The sequence below is a fragment of the Penicillium vulpinum genome (assembly GCF_028829585.1).
Source record: "Penicillium vulpinum strain IBT 29486 chromosome Unknown utg000002l_segment0_segment0, whole genome shotgun sequence".
Lineage (NCBI taxonomy): Eukaryota > Fungi > Ascomycota > Eurotiomycetes > Eurotiales > Aspergillaceae > Penicillium > Penicillium vulpinum.
The window spans coordinates 5515589-5533226 of NW_026643242.1; the positions used below are offsets into that span (position 1 = coordinate 5515589).

The window sequence follows — 17638 nt, forward strand, 5'->3', positions numbered from 1 at the left end:
GTCCAGAGGTCTTCGAACTATCCGAGATGGATGAGCCTCCCTTAAAACTGGAGTCTGACTCCTATTTTTGATGTTACAGCATGGGGAAGCCCGGAAAGCCTGAGAAGACTCGGATGAATGAATTTACAGCATCCTGTCTTCTCTTTTCCCCTTATTTTGCCTGGCACTGTTACTCGCCAATCAAATGACACCCAAGGAATGTTTCGATTGATACAAATGCAAACACTTGAAAATATTAATAGATCCTCTGGAAAATAACACACAAACATAAGAAATGCAAAATGCAAAACTCGAAATTGACTCTAAACAGCTCTCGCTTTCCCCTTCCCCTTGCCTGACGGCGAGGGAGGTATTGACCCCAGTGCGAGGGATGGGAATTCCTCCCACTCCTCCTCACCATCCTCGCGACTCTTGCCCTCAGCCAAGCTTAGTTGAATCGCAAACTCCAGATCATCCATCTCTTGCTGTCTACTGCTCTCAGCCTCCTCGGCTCCAGGCGATGGCTGTCGAGGCGGATATACTCCCTTGGCATACTTGATAGGGATAGACGACATTTGGTCAAATGGCAGGGTAGCAAATTGTTCATCAAGCAGGCTGAGGCGAATTGCTTCGGCAAGTTCATCATCATCGTTATCGTCCGCGGGATCTTGATGGGGAGACGAAGAGGATGAGACCTCGCCAAGGCCAAACGAACTAGGACCAACAGTGTCGAATGAAGCGCTTGTGGCCGAGCTGGAGACTGTGATGCTATCCTTGGGTTTCGCCGAATCGCCAGAGCACGCCTCCGCGCTTAAAAGTTGGGCATACGCCAAAAGCTGTTCCTCGTCTATATCTGGACCAAGAAGATCAACTCCGAAACGTGCACTCAAATGTGCTCGTTCTTTCTCATCCGCAATCTTTTGGCGCTCCATATCTATGCGTTCGTCTTCAATAAAGTCCTCGATTGCACCCCGACCACTATTATTGAAGCGTTGGCCTTCAGTAGCCCCGTTGTTGCCACGGAGTAAGTAGCGAAGGCGGCGCTTGCTGGTCTTGTACTGATCGGCCTCGGAAGAACTGTAAGACCAGTATCGCAAGTGGGTGCCAAGTGAGACCATTCCACGCAGAACGGTCGGGTCTGTATCAAGGCAGATAGCGCCCGTGGCGTAGTAATTGTTTCCAACACCTAGAATAGATGCCTCAGCCTGCACAAGCCGACGACGGGCTCTGGTTGAAAAACGGGAGTTGATCGTCCGGATTGGCTTGGTGGACGATGCTAGCGGATCCCAGGCCTGCACGAGGCCATCATTACCTCCATGAACGAGGTACAGCGACGTGATAGCTAAGGAAGACACCTGAGGCGAGTCTGTTTGGATGATGCGCAACGAGGAGATGGAATTGGTGATATCTGCAGACTTCGCCGCCGGGGCTCGGATATCCCAGACAAAAACCATTCCAGTGCGGGTTCCAACAGCTAGGTATCGAGCGCGTTGCCCAGGAACTTCCAGGCCGGACCGCGGCTGATCCATATGTGGTAACATTGGGGAGGATGTTGCAGACGAAGTAGAGCTCCCAGACATAGCCAAAAGAGGGTCCTCCTCGCATGTGAGAGTCGCGAAAGTGGATGCATCCAACGCGCTAGTGGTAACTTCCGTAGATTTGCGATCACCAAAAACAAAGTCCGACAGACGCCATCCTGAGTTGGTCGAAGGTGAGCTTACCGGTCCAGAGGATCGAGAATGGGGAAGACTGCTAGTGACGGTTGGACTTGGTATGTTCACCGGGCCGCCGAATAGTGATGGCGGAGTTTCCGTTGTATCCAATAAGGGCTCTGGTGTGGCCGAGCCGGAATCAGACCGAGAAGCAGTGCGCATGAACCGCCGGATCGATGCCTTTGGATCTTCGCCCGAGCCGCGAGCGATGATAATGACCGACTCGCCTGCCCCATACCCATCATCGCCAGCGAAGTCCACCTTAAGATCACGTTGCATGTCCCAACTTTCACAGAATTTGCGGAAGTGTTTGGGCTTGAAAGAGATGAAATTTTCAATCTCCTTCGTTTCAGCAGCAATCTGGTGCTCATTGAGGCCCATGAAATCCGATGATGATCGTGGACTATAGCTTCCGTCGACTAGTTCCCGATTAAAGGGATCTGGACGTGCCACACGCCTGCTCGCTTCGACCATCTCCCAATGCGCGCTTCTGCCAGTCTTCCAAGCCACCTCGTCAAGCTGCTCGGTGTTGAGTTTGGTTGTAAGTGGGATCTCAGGTGCCCGAAGAAGTTCAGTGAGGTAGAAGATTTCTCCTAGGGCATTAAGAGCAACAGCCCAAATTCGTTTTCCTGAATGGCGCTTGGGTGAATACTGATCGTCCACGGCAATGCCAATAATAGGAACACCAGGGCACAGAACCCATCTAGCAGTCACTTGACCTTGCTCGTATCGCCTTTCGTAAGTCGGGTGAGGGCCGAGAGAATATGCAGTCAACACACCCGAAGACGATCCAGACAGTATCCCCACCAGCCCCTGGGTCATCTTGAGGATGTGAGGGGATTTGGCAATCCACACTGAACAGACAGCATGTGTGATCATGTTCACGGCGGGGATGCCGAGTACTGGGCGAGAACCCGAATCTGGAGCTCGCAAGAAACGACCACGCTGCTCCGTCGATGAGATGAAATAACTGCGCCCCTGGGGACAGCCTTCGCCATAAACCATGCCATATGGTTGACTGACGTCCATCACGTTGGGCAAACCGACCATATCACCCGATCCGAGGCCGTATTGCGCTTCACCAGGAAACATATCTGCAAAGTGGTGGAACATTTGGTGGTCGGAGACACCCCAGGTGCCGACTTTTACAGTCGATGGGTCACTGGCAGACGCAATCCCCTGCTCTGCGGCTCCATGAATGAAGAGGGGGTTCTTGTTGGGCCTGAAAGAAGCATGTATGTGACTGACCGGGAAGAGGAGCTGAGATGTATACGTAGCGATGGCACTACCGTGGCGAGCACTCGCCGCGCGTACAGTTCCATTCTTCTTGGGCGGGTCGAAGTGCGCCGGTCTGCCCCGGGCTAACGAGTGCATCAAGCGAGTGCGCAAGATATATTCGCTGCGCCAGGAGGCTAGCGCGGTCAGCCTCGCGAAGAATCGCCTGTCCGACCGTAGGTCTGCTGCTTCGGTGTTGGTCTGTCGATCATCCTCAACAGCATGGGGCCCGGGGAAAAATCGCGAGAAGGCGATTCTCCAAGCATGAGGAGTAGTCACCAGCGCATGAAATCGACGAGACACTAGGGTTATGGCTGATATGGATTGTGGGGGTAGATGCGATAGGATATGGGTGAGAACCTCTGGAGATTACGGTTGTTAGGAATAATTGCGCTGCTGGATTGTAGGACACCTACCATTTGGAAGTGTCTCAAGAGATGCTTGCGACTGTCCAATAAAAGCCACAAAGCAAAATCCAGCATTTGCTGCTTTTCTGGGGGGAGTGCGAGCATTCTCATGCTGGCTCACTCGATGGACTCGATGGGGCGAGGGCGGGGCAGGGCCGACCTTGTTCAAGGACCCATCGGATTCGTCTTGTGTCGACATACTCGGGACGTCTGCAGAGTCTCTGATCTCCTCTCGCTCGAGGAAATCAGAGACTTGAGCGTCGTCGAGGTCATGTCCATGCTGGGTAGGACTGATTATGACTGAGTATGAGTCAATGGGGGGCGTATGTTGAGACACGGCAGTAGGCTCTGGTTGCATAAAAAGGTCTTGACGGAAAGAGGAGGTGGTAGCGACTGAGCCAGCGAAAAAGCCTGGGTCAGTCAAGATATGCTTGGACGAAGAGGAATTGTATGAAAGCGAGGTGGTTTTCAGGAGAGAGAGAGAAATGGGAGAGAGCAAAAGATACCCGAAGGCGAGGCAAAGTGGCCATCCCGCACATTAAATGCGGCTCTGTTCCACTTTGGATATTACTGGGGTTATATCCCTTACATTGAAAAGTTGTCGTTTTTATCTTAATAGTTATAAAACCGAGAAGGGAAAATACATACAAAAAGACATCTAAAAAGAGTATCTGAAGAGACTACTAAAAAAAAAAACTATGCATATGTACTAATGTACAGGTGTATGTACGACAAAAAGACATGGAAGACTGTACAAGTGGTCAACTATTCTTGTATGATGTACTTCGTATATAAAATATCAATTGTTTTATTTCCATTTAAAAATCATCTTATTAACCATTATCATAGTCGTTTCTTAAAGAAAAGAAGATTTCCCCTGCATTTTCTCCCATAGTGAAGTTTATACTGAATGGCCGCTACCCAGAACGCGTTCAGCACGTGACAGCGTGACAGAAGCCAACCAGCAAGCCATCACCAACTCTCTCAGCACGACGTGGTTGCGAAAGTGGTGTGATTCTCCTGAAATGGCTCATTGATACACGGCATTTTCCCAGCAATTTCCCCTCCGTGCCTCACCAAACCCGGTTACTCACATAAACGTCAGCGCTGGATGAGACACGCGAGTTCAGTTGACCAAAATGCCTGGAGCAAATGGTGGGACACTCTCTATATTGAAAGGCTCAGATTACTGATATCTTTATAGATCCGGAAACTATTCGCATTCTCATCGCCACTGATAATCATGTCGGCTACAACGAGCGAGATCCCATCCGTGGGGACGACAGCTGGAAGACCTTCCACGAAATAATGTGCCTAGCTAAGGAACGGGATGTCGATATGGTTCTCCTAGCTGGAGATCTGTTTCACGAGAATAAGCCGTCGCGAAAATCCATGTACCAGGTGATGCGGTCGATTCGCATGAACTGCTTCGGGGACAAACCGTGTGAGTTGGAGATGCTCAGCGATGCAAGTGAGAACTTCCAGGGGGCGTTTAATCATGTCAACTATGAGGACCTGGATATGAACGTGGCGATTCCTATCTTCTCCATCCACGGGAATCATGACGATCCCTCGGGAGAGGGTCATCTGGCCGCACTAGATCTACTCCAAGTGTCCGGCCTTCTCAACTACTATGGCCGGACTCCAGAGTCAGACAACATTCAAATTAAGCCTGTCTTGTTACAGAAAGGCCGAACTAAGCTTGCGCTGTACGGAATGAGCAACGTTCGAGATGAGCGACTGTTCCGCACTTTTCGCGATGGCAAGGTTAAATTCTTCCAACCGTCTGTTCAGAAAAGTGACTGGTTTAATTTAATGTCTGTGCATCAAAACCATCATGCCCATACAGAAACCAGTTATCTGCCGGAGAACTTTCTTCCCGAATTTCTCGATTTGGTCGTCTGGGGCCACGAACATGAATGCCTGATTGATCCTAAGCTCAATCCAGAGACTAAATTCCATGTTATGCAGCCAGGATCGTCTGTCGCAACGTCCTTGGTACCCGGGGAGGCTGTTCCGAAACAGGTCTCGATTTTAAGCGTAACAGGCCGCGAATTTAAAAATGAACCTATCCGATTGAAGACGGTACGGCCGTTTGTGATGCGGGAAATTGTATTATCTGAAGAAAAGGGCGCCCAAAAGCTTGCACGCAAGGAGAACAACCGCACAGAAGTAACTCGGTTCCTCATGTCCATTGTCGAAGAACTGATCGAAGAAGCCAATGCAGAATGGCTGGAGATGCAAGCTGATCGCATTGATGAGGACGAGGATGACACACCAGAGGCACCGCTTCCTCTCGTTCGCCTCCGTGTGGAGACTTCCACCCCTGAAGGAGGCAGCTACGATTGTGAGAACCCACAGCGATTCTCCAACCGCTTCATTGGTAAGGTCGCTAACGTGAACGATGTGGTGCAATTCTACCGGAAGAAAAAAACCGCTTCTAGTTCGCGCAAGGATGATAAATCCATTGATGAAGGTGCCGTTTCTCATCTATCAGCCCTTGACACCGTGAAAGTCGAACAGCTAGTGCGCGAGTTCCTCTCATCACAGTCATTAAGCATTCTACCACAGAATTCTTTCGGGGATGCTGTTGCCCAATTCATTGACAAGGATGACAAGCATGCAATGGAGATGTTTGTCAACGAATCCCTCGAGAGCCAGGTCAAACACTTGTTGGCCTTGGATCGTGACGCTGATGAGATGGATGACGAAGAAAGAGAACAAAGCTCGTTAGTCACTGCTATGGAGAAGTATCGCGGTCAGATGGAAACCATGTTTTCAAAGGGCATAAAAAAGCGAACTCGCGGAAAGAAGCGCTTTAAGCCTAAGCCAGATGGTTGGGATTCCGAGTTTGATGGCGTGTGGGAAGACCAGCCTGGTGCACTTATTCATTCTGATAATGAAGGTGGTGATCCAGCGGAAGAAGAAGCTGGAGAAGATGGGACAGTCCCCGGTCATGGTCGTGCCGCAGCCTCTACTCGAGGTCGCGGTAAGGGTAGGGGTCGTGGTCGAGGTGTAGTGATCGGCCCGCGAACCGTAAAGTCCAAAGCTATCCCAGAACAAAAGACTACGAAGGGTCGCAAGAAGCAAGCAGTTTCAGACGAAGAGTCAGATGTGATTATGCTGGATGACGATGACGACGATGTTATAGCCAATGTCATTTCTGATGATGACGATGATGATTCGCAGGCACTGTTTGTCAAGCAGCCTCGCTCTACTACTACCGTGAAGTCACGAAAAGCTGCCTCTACGACAACGACGACTCAGCGCCGCGGTGGACGTGTTACTGCCTCGCCAGCTCCGTCATCGATTACTGTCGGTGGGACTGCCTCTCGGCGAGCCCCTGCGCGCGGTAAGCCAGCTCAGTCCACGCTCAACTTCTCCGCTTCACAGACCAGTGCACCTCAGTCCTCACGGCCTAGCCGCTCCACCCGCAACATAAGTGTTATCAGCGATGGTATTGATGATGATGATGATGACGATGACGATGACGCTTTTGAAGAAATGCCGACCAACTCGAGGCGTCGTAAGTAATTTGCGATTTACATCCATGGATGTTTATGCTTTTATACATGTATGGAGTTATCGAAAACCACTCGGGCGTTAATATCAGCATTGTTGCTTTCAATCATTCAATCATATCTTCGGAATACATGTATGGTTCGCAACTATCAGATATAGTAATAAATAATGAAAAACCAACAGGGGCAGTACTTGGGGCTGTAGCATTTTGAGACGAGGTATACCAAACAAGCTAGTCCCAACATAGTAAGTATGTAGTTTATATTGTAGAGCACCTTGGCAATTTTGCCTACCACTCGGACCCAGAGGCTTTATGCGCTGATGCCTGAACGAGATCTCCCTCGAGTGGCAAATGTGGCCGTACTTCGTGATAAAGACCAGAAACTATGTAGCTCTCGTTTGTTCTATCAACCCCGCATTCTCAGCCGAGGGACACAAACCACCTCGGGCGTGCAGTGCAAACGTGAGGGAACCCACTAGGCTCAGTCTTCTATTGCCTGATATCCTATTACCTCTGTGTACAAGGACACAAGAAAATACATACTGATTAAAGCACAATGACATACAAGGGCCGACCCATTCGCATTGCAGGTTAGTTTGGCTGCACTCATGATGTACTCCAACTGATCTCCTAGGTGCCTCGGGCTCTGCCTCAGACCGGCGTCGGGCTATTGCTGATTTTGCGCGCCACCACCCGACCGATCCTATTGATGTTATCATTGCTGATTTCATGAGCGAGTTTAACATGACCACTGCCGCAGGTCGGCGAGTGGACCAAGCAATCTCTCAAGAAGCAACAGCCCCAGCCTACGAACCCTCTTTCCTGGAAGCACTTGAGCCAGCTCTGGATGATTTGGCCAAGTATGGAATCAAGCTCGCAGTCAATGCCGGAGTGACAGACACAAAGGGTCTTTACGAGGTGGTGATGCATATGATTGAGGCAAAGAAGCTAGACTTAAAGGTCAGTCAGTGCTTTGCCCGATACTGATCAACAATTGCTCATTTTGAGCGCCCAGGTTGCATGGGTTGCTGGGGATGAGGTGCTATCTACCGTCCAGAAGGGATTAGCTTCCGGGTCTGAATTTCGCAACGTCTACACAGGCGAGCGATTGGCAGATTGGTCATTCGAGCCTATCTATGCCCAGTGTTATCTCGGTGGCCTCGGTATCGCGGCTGCACTTGTAGATGGTGCGGACATTGTATTGTGTGGGCGGGTCTCGGATGCTTCACCTGTCATCGGAGCTGCTTACTGGTACCATGGCTGGCAGCGAGATGAGCTTAACAAGCTGGCGAATGCGTTTGTTGCAGGCCATCTGATCGAGTGCAGTAGCTATGTCTGTGGTGGCAACTTCACAGGCTTCAAAGCCCTGGAGCACGCAGATGGAGATGGCTGGACCGATATCGGATATCCCATCGCTGAGATATCTGCCGAAGGCGATGTTGTAATCACTAAGCAGGCGCATGCCACCGGCGGTGCGGTAACTGTCGATACTTGCACGTCCCAACTGCTCTATGAAATACAGGGACCTTGGTACTATAACTCTGATGTCACAGCGGTCCTCGATGGTATACACTTCTCGCAACGCGGCGTCAATCGTGTTGCTGTTCATGGGGTTCGATCCGGTCCTCCTCCGCCCACCACCAAGGTCGGTATCACTGCACGAGGTGGGTTCCAGGCAGAGGCATGGTGGTTTTTGACCGGTCTGGATATCGAAGCCAAAGCTCGCATGCTGGAAGCACAGATCCGCCAATTGCTGTCACCCTATTCGGACAGATATACATCGCTCAATTTCGATTTATTGGGCTCTTCCCTCTCTGACCCGCACGACCAGAACCGCGCTACCGTGCCGCTGCGCATTGTCGCACAGGCGCGACACGCAGAGGACCTTGCACCGACACGGTTCCTCAAACCTATCACCGATAACATCATGCAGGGCTACCCTGGTGCCACTTTTCACTTGGATATGCGCCAGGGATTCCCGCGTGCCATTTTTGAGTATTATGTCAGTTTGCTGCCACAGTCTGCGGTCCAGCATCGCGTTTACATGCCCTGGAAACCGACAGCATTCACGCAGACTCTCGATATCTTGCCTCCGACAAACACCAGGACTTATCCATCCCGCCAACCCTCACAGCCCATCACCCACAGTGACGGACCTGTTGACCTTACCCACGACTTTGGACCAACGACCCGTGGCCCGCTAGGCTGGATCGCTCATGCACGCTCTGGGGACAAGGGTGCCGACGCTAACTGCGGCTTCTGGGTGCGTCACCGTGACGAGTACCAATGGCTGCGGGCGTTGCTATCTGTTGATAAGGCGCAAGAGCTGTTGGGAGAGAGTGACCGCAAGAACGCTCGGTTGGCGATTGACCGCTTCGAGTTGCCCAGCCTTCATGCCGTGCATTTCCTGTTTCGCAATCTACTAGATCGGGGCGTCGGTGTGACCACCACGGTCGATTTCCTAGGGAAAAATGTGGCGGAATATCTGCGGGCGCGGTATGTTGATCTCCCTGTACGATTCTTGAACCGAGGAAAGCTATAGCACGGAGTTTTGCCCCAGGGTAGAGAATCATAATATAATACTCAATACATAAGTCATGTGATCTATACTTTCATCTGCTATGTAATCTCAAAATTCGCTTATTCTCGGCTGATTAAAAAGGGGAAAAAAAAACAAAGATTACAACATACATGTGTATACACATGTAATGTATACTACATAGTAGAAGTTGAGAATCTCGTACTCCGCATGTTGTACTTCATACTACTCCGTACAACATACCGTACCTTACCCCTTCCCCCCACCGACAGCATCACCGGGGAGATATTAGCCCGTGTCTACGGGTACGGAGGACATCACGATGATCACATTCTACAATAGGCCCACTGCCCCTCTTTTGCACGCTGTTCGAAATAAGGCGGTGTTCGATAACTTCAGTGTACGGAGTACAAAATATCCACTTGTACGGAGCAGGGATTACCGCCTCGGAACCTAGGTAGGAAGTTCGGGATTAATAATTATATATCAAATGATTACCTCGGCCTTTATCCCGAGAGGGGGAGCTTTTGACCCGAGAGGGGCCTCTTTACCCATGCTCTGCGCCAAGGCCGCTTCAGATGGAGGTATTGTAGAAAACATTCCAAGGTTATTCAATGTATTAGTTAACTAGTTATAGTCAACTAACTAGTTAGAACATTCAAGATTATATAATATAGGTTATTCCGATGTTCATGACATAAGAGAAGTAAGTCGATTTGACTATGTCACATATGTAGTTTAATATAATTGAACATAATTCAAAATACCTAGATAGTTTAACATACATATATGTACTTTGTACGGAGTAATTCTTTGAAGATTGCCAAGATTTTATATACAGGTACATACGGAATATATATATTCCGTACATATGTTTTACTCCCGCACAGTACACAGTACTCCGTACATACCTAGTAGTACAGTCAGTGGACATATGTTTTTAACACACCTATTGCCCCACATAGCTCACCGCCCGTATAAGAATATACCGCCTACCTAAAACGTATAGGAAAACTATATATGCGACACTACAAAGGGTATTTTATTGGCTACTGCGCAGCAGACATGTGGTAAATCAAAGTGTGTCATCAATATTATCTCTGTGAGATGATGCCGCACCGGATGGAAGCTCTTATTGAAAGCCAGGGGCTGTATACACCATACCAGATTCATAGTATGAAGGTTTTTGACTGGCATTATATTATATAATCAAGGGGGTGTGGGGCCATGTGTTAAAAACTTATGTCCAGTCACTGTACATAATTACATACAATGTAGAGAGCTTCCACTTACATTGCAAAGTGACAATACAAGGTACAGCAATACATACTATGTATTACATACTGTATTGCTGCAGAAAGTGGTCTAGGTGACGTTTAGGACCCCGCATCAAACAGAAAGGCGGGAAACTGAATTTGTCACCTATATAACATTACAAAGTACGGAAGGGTATACTCGTTACCAAAACCCTTGACGCCTATAAAACCCTTGGAGATCTCCCCTCTTTCTCTTTTTTTGCATCTAATTGTGATACCTGTGAAACAATGTCTCTCTCTACTACCATTAAGACTCCCAATGTCACTTATGAACAGCCCCTCGGCTTGTAAGCTATTACCCCTCCATCTATCATCTCGGTAGCTAACACTGGTTCCTCACCTGCGCAGGTTCATCAACAATGAGTTCATCAAGGGTGTTGACGGCAAGACATTCGAGACCCTGAACCCCACCACCGAGAAGGTCATCACCTCCGTCTATGAGGCTTCCGAGAAGGATGTCGACATCGCTGTCAAGGCCGCCCGCGAGGCCTTTGAGGGCTCCTGGAAGAAGGTGACCCCCTCGGAGCGTGGCCGTATGCTTACCAAGCTGGCCGACCTCTTTGAACGTGATATGGAGATCCTGGCTTCCATTGAGGCTCTCGACAACGGTAAGGCCGTCACCATGGCCAAGGTTGACATCGCCAATGCTTCTGGCTGCCTGCGCTACTACGGTGGATGGGCTGATAAGATCACTGGCCAGACCATCGATACCAACCCCGAGACCCTCTCCTATACCCGCCACGAGCCCGTTGGTGTCTGTGGTCAGATCATTCCCTGGAACTTCCCTATTCTCATGTGGGCTTGGAAGATTGGTCCCGCTATTGCTGCCGGCAACACTGTGATTATTAAGACCGCCGAGCAGACCCCTCTGTCTGGTCTGTATGCCTCTAAGCTTATTGTTGAGGCTGGCTTCCCCCCCGGTGTTATCAACGTTATCTCCGGCTTCGGTCGTGTTGCTGGTGCCGCTATCTCTAGCCACATGGATATTGATAAGGTCGCCTTCACTGGTTCCACCCTTGTCGGCCGTATGATCCTGCAGGCCGCTGCTAAGTCTAACTTGAAGAAGGTCACTCTTGAGCTGGGTGGCAAGTCCCCTAACATCGTCTTTGAGGATGCTGATATTGACAACGCCATCTCATGGGCTAATTTCGGTATCTTCTTCAACCACGGCCAGTGCTGCTGCGCCGGTTCTCGCCTGCTAGTCCAGGAGAGTATCCACGACAAGTTCGTCGCTCGCTTCAAGGAGCGTGCCGCCCAGAACAAGCTCGGTAACCCCTTTGAGGGTGACACCTTCCAGGGCCCCCAGGTTTCACAGCTCCAGTTCGACCGCATCATGGAGTACATCAACCATGGCAAGAACGAGGGTGCCACTGTCGCTCTGGGTGGTGAGCGTCACGGTACCGAGGGCTATTTCATCCAGCCTACCGTTTTCACCGATGTCACCCCCGACATGAAGATCGCCCAGGAGGAGATCTTCGGTCCCGTCATCGCCGTCACCAAGTTCAAGGATGAGGCTGATGCCATTCGCATTGGCAACAGCACCAGCTACGGTATGTATTATTTACATCCATCGCGAAACTATGAATAGTTATTCTAACTGTATCCAGGCCTCGCTGCCGCCGTTCACACTAAGAATATTAACACTGCCATCCGCGTTTCTAATGCTCTCAAGGCTGGGTATGTTTTATCTTGATCAATCTATGATGTAACAAAGCTGACTCCATTACAGTACTGTGTGGGTCAACAACTACAACATGATCTCCTACCAGGCTCCCTTCGGTGGCTTCAAGGAGTCCGGCCTCGGCCGTGAGCTCGGTTCCTATGCCCTTGAGAACTACACCCAGGTCAAGACTGTGCACTACCGTCTGGGCGATGCTCTGTTCTGAATTAATCAAGAAAGAGAAAAAGAATTTAGTTCAATTATTCAGGCCAATGAGATGATGATAGATGATTGGAATTTGTATATAATCTAAATTGAAGAGCTTTCCTATCAACAGCTTCCCCGATACATACATACTATGTACATACTTGTAGCACTTGTACATTTACGACACGGTAATTTGAGAGTAGATGGGTGCTAACACAATGTCTAGGTATGTAGCTTGGCTACTCTGATAATACAACAATAAGTTACCGATAAATCAATTCATCATTGAATGTTGTATCGGTACCTAAGATTGGGCCCCCGTTGTTATCGCGGGTCATTTCATGCCGCTCGGTATATCTCTCCCCGAGGGGGCTCGGCGACTGCAACAATCAACTCCGGGCTAAGCTCGGCGGGTTTCTCGGCAGGATTTTACCGTCTATACATACTCCGTGCTATTATTATTTTGTTCTAGAAGGGTGTAAATGAGTGGGGCGTGTAGAGCCAGTGACTTTGGTATGTACTATGTAATATGTGGTTTCATGGTTTCAGACTGCATGGAGGTAGACTAGTTCAATGTACACAACATCTCGATCAAGATATAAGCCAAGCTAAATGATAAAATACAGTCAATGACTGGTTCCTTGTTTCAAGAGAATCACTTTACATTAGGAACCAACTGCGCCGATCGTGATCCCGTTCGGCAGTTCAAGTCCGACAGGGAGTCCGCAGAGAAACTTGTCGGTATAAGTTCTCCCACACTTGGTGGCGAGTTTCTCTTCGATGTCTCTATGCATGTCATAGCTAGTAATCGTCAGTATTGCCCTGAACCTGAAGTCTTTCAAACTCACGCATTCATCTCTTCTATAGTAAGAACCTTCTTCGTGTCTTCGACTTTATATGTGGGAATATCTTTGTTGATCGAGAAACCTGTTCGTCAGTCAGAAAATAATGCACCACAAGGCTATTGAATGAAAGGGACTCACCAATCCGCTCGTTGATATTGTAGGCCGCCTTGGCTGCTGCTGCCTGCACCCTTGTGGCACGAGGCAGACGCACCTCCTCGTAAATGGCAAGGGCTTGAGCGATATCCCCAGAGAAATAGCGCTTACCAAACAGGAGTCCAAGTGCTGCTGCATCTTCGATAGCCATGCAGGCTCCTTGGCTTTGGTGGGGCATCATCGGGTGTGCAGCATCCCCCAAGAGACAGGTGTTACCGCGTTGAATATACGGGTACGGGTCATGGACCCAGAGACGCCATGGCTTGATCTCTGTCCCGATCTTTAGATGGCCAAACACTTGTCGATCTAGTTCCGGGTACGGTGTGAGAAGTTCCTCAATAGGGCGGTCTTCGGCGCCCCATGCCTGTGTTGAATAATCACCTTGGTCTCGCGAGAAGAAGCAATAGTACGACAGCAGCTTGCCGCCGTTACAGGGTGACAGCACAATCTTATCCCATTTGCCTTCCTGTCCACCCCAGTACTCCAGTGCGCTATCGTCGGAATAATTGACCAGGCCAAGCTCGATGGCATCCTCGGTTTTGACGTTGGCGTGCAAGCAGCTCTGGTCAGAGGGTCGCTTTTCTGGTGTGATTCCCAGAATCCCTCGAACAGCCGATCCGATTCCATCTGCACCGACTATTAGGTCATGGCTCAAGACCTCGCCGTTCTCGAATACGATTGTACTCGTTTTCAGGTCGATATCGCGGCACTATAGCCCAGGCAACATTAGCACATCCTCAGTTCCAGTCAGTTTTCCGTGATAAAAGTACTCGGTAGTTCACTTTGAGAGTTACTGGCGCTCCTTCACCCTCGCCCAGCGCCGAATCCTTTAGCATTGTATGCATATACTGGCGATGGAACATGTTGTAGGCATATCCCCAGCGCTTCTCATAATCGTTGAGGTCGTACACACTAACGGGCTCACCTGTCTTCCAGTCGCGGTTGATAAGCTTCTTCAAAACCACTGGGTCACCCTTGACGACATCCACGTTCCACTCGTGTAACCAGCGGGTTCCGTTGGCAGCACACGAAACCGAAGCGCCGACTTCACCTGCAAAGTCCGACTTTTCATAGATGGTCACAGCGTGTCCTGCACGACGCAAGGCAACTGCAACAGACATGCCTCCGATACCCCCGCCAATAACACCTACATTAAGACGCCTCCAACTTGACATGATGTATGTAGATATATCAATAAAGCTTGAGATTATGAGCTAGGTTGAACCGGAAGCAAAAAGTTGTGAGTTACAAGATATATATATATACCAAATTCTCTCCTCTTGACCTGTTGATCTCTCACCTTATCTTTTCACAAACTTCACCTCGACATTGGCGGATGTTGCACTCGGGTCGCGGGCCGCGCACTCGCGCTTATCGTCGGCTTTTATACTTCACCTGCCTATCTCGAAGTTGTCTAAATCTGTGGGCTAATCCTAAATTAACATCAATGTGAGGGTGAATTACTTACCGTGAATTACAAGCCCAGGGAGAAGGGGAGGTGGGTGGCGGACATCAAACAATGAGGATTCGCTGGTGGTCGCCCACCTGGGAAAAGTGTGACTGCAGGGTGAGAATCCAGGTGAGACCATCTCAGCTAAACAAGAACAGAATATTATTGAAAAACATTGCTCTGAAACAAGGACACACCCGCGATCGGCTACAGACTCTCCGTATATACTTTGTAAACAACAAACACTAGATCAACACTCACGCCATCCCACCAGATTGAAAGAATCCTAGCTGTGGGAAGGAAAGAAGGAAAGAATCAACTAATGGCTTGGCCCCAATCAATGGCGGAACCCCGATTTAACATTTCAAAAGTCCCGCCAAGGCACTGCCGGGAAGAGGTATTATTAGCTTCTTTCACTACCTTGAAGTTAGAGTGGCGTTCATATATAAACTGAGTGTGTCCACCTACAACGGCGCTATTCCCAAAGCGACAATGTAAGTCCGCAGGGGCGCGAAACGGAGGAGTGAGGCTCATCCCCGATCATCCCTATCCACTTCCCCTTTCGGCAATTAAACTCCGGATCGTGTACTTCCCGATGGGGATAATCTGCTGGACAGATTACAGATCTGTTAATGTGGTGTTTGTTCCTTCTGATGATTGGGCCTTGCGAGTCAAACAGTGTTTTGTTAGAAGAGGATTTGGTTTGATTTAGGGTCATTTGGTCAGTTTGGTCAGTTTGGTTGGCTTTTTGTGGATTAGAAGCTCGTTATATGCAATATATTTCGGCCCATCGTTAGCAGTTGTCAATTAATTCCACAAGTTATTGGTGGCATAGTGACTTGAACATTTTGATCGATATCTTCATCACTCTATTCTTCGGTGCTTTCAACTTCGACCTCAGTACGATCATATAACCCATCCCAATGGCATCCCCCCAGCCTTCTTCCATATTCGGAAAAGACGTCGAGTCTGACACAATGACCGTCGACAGTCATATCAAGACAGAGGTAGTAGTAGAAGAACAACCAAAGCCCGCAGGACACTCTCCACCACCTAATGGAGGCACGAGAGCATGGCTCCAAGTCCTTGGGGCCTTTTTCTTGAACTTGAACACTTGGGGTCTCTTGAATACCTTCGGCACATTCCAGTCCGAATATAGTACAGGATTGCTGAGGGACTCATCGCAGTCCTCGATTGCCTGGATTGGATCGCTGCAGGCGTTTCTGATGCTGGTGATTGGGGTTCTGTGTGGACGCGCACTCGATGCTGGGTATTTCTACATGGATATCACCCTGGGTGTCTTTCTTGAGGTGTTCGGCATGATGAGTGAGTTTTGCCACCCATCGACAACGAGAGAAATACTAACCCAACAGTGACTTCAATTTGCAAGGAGTACTGGCAGCTTATCTTGGCCCAGGGACTATGTGTCGGCATTGGTGCCGGTATGTCATTCATCCCAAGTGTCGCCATTGTAAGCACGTATTTCTCGACGCGACGATCCACGGCGCTGGGTCTGGCTGCCACCGGCTCAAGTGTCGGAGGTATTATCTACCCTGTTGTGCTAAGACGCCTGATCGCCCAGATTGGACTGCCCTGGGCGGTCCGAGTCATGGCATTCATCATGTTAGGAACGCTTCTTATCTCGGTCGCTGTCTTGAAACCTCGCCTTCCGCCTCGCAAGTCAGGCCCGCTGATCAATGTCGAGTCGCTGCGGGACCCCGTCTTCGCCATTTGGCTCCTCGCTGCATTCTTCATCTTCATCGGTCTCTACATCCCATTCTTCTACGTCGAGCAGTACGGCATCAATCTCGGCATGTCAAGGGACATGTCTTTCTATATGCTGATTGTTATGAATGCGGGCTCAGTCCCCGGCCGTGTCATGCCGTCCATGATTGCCGACAAGATCGGTAACCTGTCAGTCATGATCCCGTCTGTCTTGCTCACCGGTATCTTGATGCTCGCGTGGATCAGCGTGGAATCTAAGTCGGGTCTGATTGCTATTTCGGTCTTTGTCGGCTTGACAAGCGGCTCTATTCAGGCTGTGCTTCCCGCGACAGTCGCCTTCCTCTGTCCTGATCTGTCTAAGCTGGGCACCAACATAGGCATGACCCTCTTTACGTCGGGTCTGGGATTATTAATCGGTAGTCCTGTGGCGGGTGCGATCCTGGACCACCAGCGAACTTCTGGGGGAGATGTCTTCTGGGGTACGTTGACCTTTTCTGCGCTCTTCATCTTGGCAGGAGGGGTATGCTTGATCATTGCTCGCGTGCTCAAGGTGGGGTTCGCTTTGAAGAGGGCTTGAGATTGTGAATTAGATGGGCACAAGAGGGTTTCTGAGGCAAAATCAGATCATAACTTTGATAGAGGAGGCAATATAGAAAATGTGAATCTGCATGCTTAATTTTCATTAACGAACGCCTGCCACAAAACTGTCTTCCATAGAACTCTTGCCGTAAAAGATCGCGGGAATTGTCGAGGTCAATGAGGACAAGGCGAAGATAGTTGAACGTCGACATGCAACTCGGTAGGGTAGGCGTAGTTGTCGAAGGAGAGAAAGAAAGAAAAGAAGAGA

At 49.5% G+C, this 17638-nt stretch overlaps 6 protein-coding genes across 6 annotated transcripts; 4 read left to right on the plus strand and 2 right to left on the minus strand.

Annotated features, from left to right (window-relative positions):
* Positions 1-302: 302 nt before the first annotated feature.
* Positions 303-3731, minus strand: N7479_005071 (F-box and WD domain protein; the record flags this gene model as incomplete). The annotated part of the gene is made up of 2 exons (XM_057252768.1): positions 303-3328; positions 3383-3731. The coding sequence occupies 2 exons, from the start codon at positions 3729-3731 to the stop codon at positions 303-305; spliced, it is 3375 nt and encodes a 1124-aa protein (XP_057112093.1).
* Positions 3732-4512: 781 nt separating this feature from the next.
* Positions 4513-6907, plus strand: N7479_005072 (MRX complex nuclease subunit; the record flags this gene model as incomplete). The annotated part of the gene is made up of 2 exons (XM_057252769.1): positions 4513-4528; positions 4578-6907. The coding sequence occupies 2 exons, from the start codon at positions 4513-4515 to the stop codon at positions 6905-6907; spliced, it is 2346 nt and encodes a 781-aa protein (XP_057112094.1).
* A 545-nt stretch (positions 6908-7452) lies between these two features.
* On the plus strand, positions 7453-9438 carry N7479_005073 (acyclic terpene utilization AtuA family protein; the record flags this gene model as incomplete). The annotated part of the gene is made up of 3 exons (XM_057252770.1): positions 7453-7486; positions 7531-7856; positions 7912-9438. The coding sequence occupies 3 exons, from the start codon at positions 7453-7455 to the stop codon at positions 9436-9438; spliced, it is 1887 nt and encodes a 628-aa protein (XP_057112095.1).
* A 1541-nt stretch (positions 9439-10979) lies between these two features.
* Positions 10980-12637, plus strand: N7479_005074 (aldehyde dehydrogenase family protein; the record flags this gene model as incomplete). The annotated part of the gene is made up of 4 exons (XM_057252771.1): positions 10980-11038; positions 11100-12301; positions 12359-12428; positions 12481-12637. The coding sequence occupies 4 exons, from the start codon at positions 10980-10982 to the stop codon at positions 12635-12637; spliced, it is 1488 nt and encodes a 495-aa protein (XP_057112096.1).
* A 646-nt stretch (positions 12638-13283) lies between these two features.
* On the minus strand, positions 13284-14791 carry N7479_005075 (Monooxygenase FAD-binding; the record flags this gene model as incomplete). The annotated part of the gene is made up of 4 exons (XM_057252772.1): positions 13284-13419; positions 13467-13545; positions 13602-14325; positions 14387-14791. The coding sequence occupies 4 exons, from the start codon at positions 14789-14791 to the stop codon at positions 13284-13286; spliced, it is 1344 nt and encodes a 447-aa protein (XP_057112097.1).
* A 1198-nt stretch (positions 14792-15989) lies between these two features.
* N7479_005076 (MCT family MFS transporter) lies at positions 15990-17368 on the plus strand (the record flags this gene model as incomplete). Its single annotated transcript, XM_057252773.1, has 2 exons — positions 15990-16392; positions 16440-17368. 2 exons carry the CDS (start codon positions 15990-15992, stop codon positions 17366-17368), a joined length of 1332 nt encoding a protein of 443 aa, XP_057112098.1.
* Between the last annotated feature and the right edge of the window lie 270 nt (positions 17369-17638).